Source organism: Salvelinus sp. IW2-2015, unplaced genomic scaffold (genome assembly GCF_002910315.2).
Source record: "Salvelinus sp. IW2-2015 unplaced genomic scaffold, ASM291031v2 Un_scaffold2535, whole genome shotgun sequence".
Lineage (NCBI taxonomy): Eukaryota > Metazoa > Chordata > Actinopteri > Salmoniformes > Salmonidae > Salvelinus > Salvelinus sp. IW2-2015.
In genome coordinates this window covers 64,771-72,180 of record NW_019943848.1, presented here as the reverse complement: position 1 = coordinate 72,180, position 7,410 = coordinate 64,771, and the positions used below count along the sequence as shown (strand labels likewise).

Here is a 7,410-nt window from a genome sequence, read left to right as displayed (position 1 = left end):
ACTGCTAATTAAAACGATCACAGTCTCATCTACTTATCTGTTACGCAATTAACACCACAATCTATCACTATACTTCATCACATACATACATCCCATTACTACCACATCTTACATCCAGATCACTTACACTCTACATATTCCCACACACAACACACAGTAAAATCACAACTTCTCACACTATTTCTATCTATACACTCACACTTAACAACCTGCCAAGGACATACAAACACACACACTCACTGACACCACACACACACACACACAACACTCAACTTCATGAAGGACAAATCAAACACACACACCACACCACTACACATCACACACACCACAACACACAGCACCAACACACACCACACACACCACACACCACACACCACACACACACCACACACACACCACCACACACAACACACACACACACACACACACACCACACACACACATACATACACTGAGTGTACAAAACATTAGGAACATCGTCACAATATTGAGTTGCACCCCCTTTTGCCCTCAGAACAGCCTCAGTTCATCAGGTCATGGACTCTACAAGGTGTTTAAAGTGTTCCACAGGGATGCTGGCCCATGTTGACTCCAATGCTTCCCACAGGGTTCATGTTGGCGGATGTCCTTTGGTGATGGACCATCTTGATATACACGAAAACTGTTGAGTGTGAAAAACCAGCAGCTGAGTTTTCTGACACACTCAAACCGGTGCGGCCTGGCACCTACAACAAGGTACTACCAGAACCCTGTTCAAAGGCCATTTACATATTTTGTCTTACCCATCACCCTCTGCATGGCACAGATACCTCACCATTCATGGTCTCAATTGTCTCAAAGTTAAAATGGATTGAATGGATTTAACAAGTGACATCACTAAGGATCATAACTTTCACCTGGTCAGTCTATGTCATGGAAAGAGCTAACGTATGTACACTACCTAGTGGTCTAGGACTCTGATGTTTATGGCTCTTGGTGTCTAGATCTTCTGGTGTCTGGGCTCTGGTGTCTAGATCTCTGGTGTCTAGATCTTCTGGTGTCTAAGATCTACTTGTGTCCTAGACTCTGGGTGTCTACGAGGCTCTGGTGTCTAATCTCGTGTCTAGGCTCTGTGTCTAGACTCTCGGTGTCTAGATCTCTGGTGTCTGGGCTCTGGTGTCTGGGCTCTGTGTCTAGATCTCTGGTGTCTAGATCTCTGGTGTCTAGATCTCTGGTGTCTAGATCTCTGGTGTCTAGATCTCTTGTCTAGGACTCTGGTGTCTAGATCTCTGGTGTCTAGATCTTGGTGTCTAGATCCTTCTGTGTCTTAGATCTCTGGTGTCTAGATCTCTGGTGTCTTAGATCTCTGTGTCTAGATCTCTGGTGGTCTAGATCTCTGCTGTTCTAGATCTCTGGTGTCTAGATCTCTGGTGTCTAGGGCCTCTGGTGTCTCGGGCTCTGGTGTCTCAGATCTCTGGTGTCTAAGATCTCTGGTGTCTTATACATGACACAAAACACACTAGACCACATCAATCCAGGGTTCCTCAGTGTGCACACTTATTCCCAGACCAGTACTCATTTCAGTCATGAAATGTGTTTAGTTTCTTCTTATTCGAAGTGCGGTAATAAATCCAAATCAGAGGAGGCAGTGTGAAAGAGATCAGTGCGTGTCATGTCTGACTTGCCTTGTTTCAGGCCTTTCATTCCTCAGGCCAGACAGTATGTCATGTCTGACTTGCCTTGTTTAAGGCCTTCATTCCTCAGCGCAGACTATTGTGAATAATTGTCACAGTTGATAGCTGAGACTGTCGGTGTGGTGTGGTGTGTGTTTGGTGTGGTGTGGTGTGGTGTGGTGTGGTGTGGTGTGCGTGCGTGCGTGCGTGCGTGCGTGCGTGCGTGCGTGCGTGCGTGCGTGTCTGCGTATGTGTGGTTGAGGGCCAATGAAGGTTTTCATAAGGCCTGGAGAGATCCAGTCTAATTTAGACTGTGTTTGTGCAGGTTGATATGAATGTTTACATTAGACTTCTGGGTTGAGGTGGACTTAACTCCACTGATAAAACTAAAGAGGGACACTTAGAAATGAAGGTCCTATCTAGAACCTAAAAGGGTACTTCAGCTGTCCCCATAGGAGAAACCTTTGAATAACCCTTTTTGGTTCCAGTTATAACTTTTTGGGTTCCATGTAGAACCTTTTCCACTACCGAAAAGGGTTCTACCTGGAACCATAAAAGGGTTCTCCAATAGAACCAAAAAGGGTTATCCCTTTTGGAACCCTGTTTCTAGGAGTGTAGAGGTTGAGTAGAGGCACTAGAATGTCGGGGTAAATTAGTAGTAGTAGTAGTAGTAGTAGTAGTAGTAGTAGTAATAGTAGTAATAGTAAATATAGTAGTAGTAGTAGTAAATATAGTAGTAGTAGTAGTAAATATAGTAGTAGTAGTAGTAATAGTAGTAGTAGTGGTAGTAAAAATAGTAGTAGTAGTAGACTTAGTAGTAGTAGTAGTAGTGGTAAAAGTAGTAGTAGTAGTAAAAGTAGTAGTAGTGGTAGTACTAGTAGTAGCCATATTATTAGTAGTAGTAGTAGTAGTAGTAGTAGTAGTGGTAAAAGTAGTAGTAGTAGTAAAAGTAGTAGTAGTGGCAGTACTAGTAGTAGTCATATTAGTAGTAGTAGTAGTAGTCATAGTAGTAATAGTAGTAGTAGTGGTAGTAGTCATAGTAGTAGTAATACTAGTAGTAGTCGTCATAGTAGTAGTAGTAGTAGTAGTCATAGTAGTAGTAGTTGTAGTAGTAGTAAAAAAATAGTAGTAGTAGTACTATTAGTAAAGTAGTAGTAGTAGTAGTACTTGTAGTAGACTTAGTAGTAGTAGTAGTAATAGTAGTAGTAGTAGTAAAAAATAGTAGTAGCAGTTGTAGTAGTAAAGTAGTAGTGGTAGTAGTAATAGTAGTAAGTTAGTTATAATCGTGAGTCAAATAGTAAAGTATAAGTAGTAGTAAAATATCTATAGCAATTTAGATTAAAAGTAGTTATAGTAAATTAGTATAAGTGAGTAGTAGTATAGTAGATAGTAGTGGAATAGTAATAGTACAATAGTAGTAGTAAAAGTAGTAGTAGTACTAGTAGTAGTTACTTATATAGTATACATTGTAATAGTAGTAAAAAGTAGTAGTAGTAGTAGTAGAAGTTGAGTAAGTGAGGGTATAGTACTAAGTAGTTAGTCATATTAGTAAGTAGTAGTAGTATAGTAGAATTATTATATTATTTATTCAGTAAGTAGTAGTAGCAGTAGCAGTCAAACGTAGTAGTAGTAGCCAAAGTAAGTATAGTAATAATAGTAAGTACAAGTAGTATTAGCCGTAGTACGGCAGTAGTTCAGTAGTGTAGTCAGTAGTAGTCCAGCGGGGTCGTACTACAGGTAATAGAGTTTTAGCATGTAAGTCATAAGTCATGAGTATTAGTTTAGATGTAGTAATAGTGTGGGGTAGTATAGTAGTTAGTAGTATGGTAGATTATTGTATACCTGTAGTAGTCAAAGATACAGTATAAAGTATAGTTAGTACAGTAAGTATAGTAATAACCTATCATAAATATATAGTAATAGTCTTTCAAGTATATAATAAAGTAGTAGTATGTGTAGTAATAAGGTGAAGTATCAAGTAGTCGAGTATAATATAGTTCTATAGTAGCTAATTTGTAGTAGTAGATGTAGCTAAAGTAGTTAAGTTAATACCAGTGATTAGTTAGTAGTTAGATTTTAAGAGCTAGTAAGTAAATAGTAGTGTATAAGTAGATGTTAATAGACTCCCTAGTTTGCGGGTTAGTGTCATTGTAATAGTAGTATAGTACAGTAAAAAGTAGTCAGTGATAGTAAAGTTGAGTAGTAGTATCAGTAAAGTCAAGTAGTAAAGTAGTAATAGTATAGCAGTTTAATAAAATCATAAGTATATAAGTTAGTATTAGTAGTCGTCGTTAAGTAAGTAGATCAGAGTAGTAAAAATAGTAGTTAGTAATTTTTCTGTAGTAGATTTTCTTTAGTCATTATAGTAAGTAGTATAGTACAGTAGTAGTCGATAGTAGTAGTAGTAGTAAAGTAAATATAAGAAAAGTAATAGATAGTAGTATATAGTAAATAAAATAAGTAGTCACAAAACTAAAAGTCAAAGTATAGTAAAAAAAGTAGTAGTAGTACATATAAGTAGACAAGTAGTTAGTAGTAGAGTAGTACTAATCGTAGTCGTAGTCGTAGTCGATATGTAAGTAGTAGAAAATGAAGTTAAATGAGTATAGTGAAGTGTATAGTAGTAGTAGTAGTAGTAGTGAGTAGTATCAAGTAGTAGAGTATAATTAGTAGAGTAGTAATGAGTGTAGTAGTATAGTGTAATAGTAGTAGTCATTTTTGTGTGTATAGATCAGAGTAAAGTAGTAGTAGATTAAGTAGTAGTACAGTAGTATTAAATAAGTAGTAGTATAGAGATGTATTGTAGTAGTGTAGTAGATAGAGGTATAGTAGTAGTATAAGTAATATAGTAGTAGTAGATAGTTTAGTAAGTGAGTAGGTAGAGTGTAATAGTAAGTAGTTTAAGATAGTAAGTAGTATAGTAGTAAGTGGTTAAATAGTAGTAGTATATAATAGTGAGTAGTTCAGTTAGTAGGAGTAGAAAGTAAGTGAATAGTAGTAAGTCAGTTAATAAGTAGTTAGTTCAGTCTAGTAATAGTTAGTAGTAAGCTAAGTAGTCGTATAGTTAAAAGTAGTAGTAGTACAGATTAATAAGTAGTAGTAGTCTAAGTAAGTCACAGTAGACTGTACAACAGTAGTAGTAGTAAAGACAGTTAAGTAGTAGAAGTGTAAGATGTGAGTAAGTACCAGTATAATAGTATTAGCAGTAAAGTAGACTACCAGTATAAAGAATATAGATGAAATTTAGTCGACTAAGTACAATAAGTCACAGTAAGTCATCAGATAGCTAGTAAGTACAGAAAGTCACAAAGAGTAATATCAAGTAAGTAGTAATGAGTAGTAATGGTTAGTATAGATGTGTAGTAGTGAGTAGTAGTTAGTAGTTAGTAATAGTTATAGTAGTAGTAGTAAAGTCTAGTAGTATAAGTGTAGTAGTAGTCAGTAGTGGTAGTAGTAGTAGTCAGTATAGTAAGTAGTTAGTTAGTAGTGTCATAGTTTGTAGTAATAGTAGTGTGGTAGTCCATAGCGTAGTGTTGTTAGGAGTAGTAAGTAAGTATAGTTACGCGCAAAAATCCACCCACTTTTCAATTTACAAACAAACAAAAACACATACCTCGAACGGGCTCACCTTTTCACACCCACTTGAATCAACAACCAGTTGTCCCATTTTCTGCACATCGCTCTGATGGGTTTAATAAACAGTTTTTGCTGTGTTTAGTAATATAGTAAATATATAGTATGAGTAGTAGTAATTAATACAGTAGACCCAGTAGTTGTTTCTTTTTTTGCCTTCCCAGTAATCCCTTGCCAACCCTTGGCAGGTTTAGTGCAGTTAACTCCAGTATAGGTGTCAGCATGGATTCTGAAGCTAGACCGGGTAGTATACAATGGTCGAGGTGAGAGTACTTATGTTTGTTAGCTTTCAAATTCCATACTAGAGGTGGTGTTTTCATACTTAGGTTAACTACAGCTAGGTTCTCTGCATCATAAACCACTCTTACAGCTGCTACTTTAAGAGACAGAATAAAGAAGAAAACCTTTGATTAACGGTAGGAATCTGACCGCAATTCACCTTTGATTACAAGATAAGCTCAATGCTCCACAGTAATATTTGGCAACCTACTACGATATCAGAATTTAGTAAGCGAACGATAAAAGGGATATGCGTTTACAGCTTACGAGAATCGCGCACCGAAAGTACAGTAGCCCGCTAAGCCCTTAGAGCCTCTCCAAATTCAAGATTCAAAAGAAGCATTAAGTACGTTGAAAGTAGGTTAGTAAGAGGAGTTTTTAGCCATAGCGTTTGGGGAAGAGAGAATTAAAATCATTGTGAGTCTTCGTCACCAGTTCAATGAGGTCCATTACATCAAGATTTAAATGGCATTATCATGCAGTTTGACTCAAACTTCTGAGTCTTTTAGTCTCACATATGTAGTCGTAAGCACAATGGAGTAACACTTGGCGTCCTGGTAAAAATGCCACTCCCGTTTCAGCAGGTAGTTACAAGTTAAGGAATCTATTTTGGTGGAGACTAGCGCAGATAAGCTGGATGCTAGCCTATGGGCTCAGCACAAGCCACAAGCCAAGGATGAGCGTGTCATTAGCTCCTGTTGCCAGGCAGAAGATTGTCAAGATGCGTCGCAGAGTTTTATGAGCACCTTACAACTCTTCAAGCTGCAATGAACATGTATTGAAGTAGTAGCGACTCAGTTCCAGTCATGTCTGGTCCGTCAGCGTGTTACCTCACGCTCGCACTGAGAGGAGAAAAGTTAACTGAAGTGTGTGAAGATGATGTCAACCACAGACAGGACACAATGGCACCGAGTGTAGTTAGTCTTCTCATTATCATGTTCATGCATGAGTAAGCGTTATCACTGAGAGACTAACCTCTTGTTCTCCATTGCTTACTATTCATAGAGTAGCTATCTAGGTGAGGCTCCAACCGCCGGGCCACCTCCTAACTTCCCACTTAAGTTAAAATGTTCACTTACGTCTCCGTTGAACCATCAACGCATGCACTGACTAAAATGAACACTGATCTTTTAGCCGGAAGTTAGGAGGTCGCACCCTGTGTCTTTGGTTATCAGAACAGTATGTTCAGTGTTTCATTCTACTATCTATCAAGTTGGGTTACAGAGGTGCTTCAGTCACTGCCCTTTTCCTCTTTACACCGTACTTCTCCATCCGTTCCCATGTTGTGTCCGTCTCCACTTGCCTCCGTCCAGATAACTCCAACGCCAGTCAGTGTAATATTATCTTACCACATTACTCGAGTATAGGAACATCTTTATTCACCACAATTGGCGTTTGCCATAAGTGTGAGGTTCAATGTATGTCACATTCCAGTCCACTTGGTCATAGGTCTTGTGAATCCCCCCATTGGCACTAAGACATGTGAAGGTTTTTATGTGGAAAAGGAAGCAGGACCCGTGTCTCGAAATGGCACCCCCTCAAGTTTCTTATATAGGGGAAAGTTATAGTAGGTTCTCCTGATCATTACTTGGCCACGCACCAGTTCAGATCTCCCAGGCAGGTGACTTAACGTGCACTGTTGTGTTAAGACCAACCAGTGTCTCCAGAGTAGTAGTAGTAGTCATAGTAAAGTATAAGTTTGTCAGTAGTTAGTAAAAAATAGTAGTAGTTAGTTACTTATTAGTAATAAGTAGTAGTAAAAATTTTAGTACGGGTTGTATTGTAGTTTAGACTTAGTTAATAAGTAGTAGTAAGTAATTAGTAGTAGTAAAAAATAGTAGTGCGC

The 7,410-nt window shown here is 38.1% G+C and overlaps 1 protein-coding gene across 1 annotated transcript in view; it reads left to right on the top strand.

The window, feature by feature from the left end:
- Window positions 1-1,464, top strand: part of LOC112074207 (ventricular zone-expressed PH domain-containing protein) — a 24,336-nt gene extending 22,872 nt beyond the window's left edge. Inside the window, exon 4 of the mRNA XM_070440426.1 lies at window positions 1,418-1,464. Within this exon, the coding sequence (XP_070296527.1) occupies window positions 1,418-1,464 (47 nt within the window). The remainder of the gene's footprint in view (window positions 1-1,417) is intronic.
- Window positions 1,465-7,410: the final 5,946 nt, after the last annotated feature.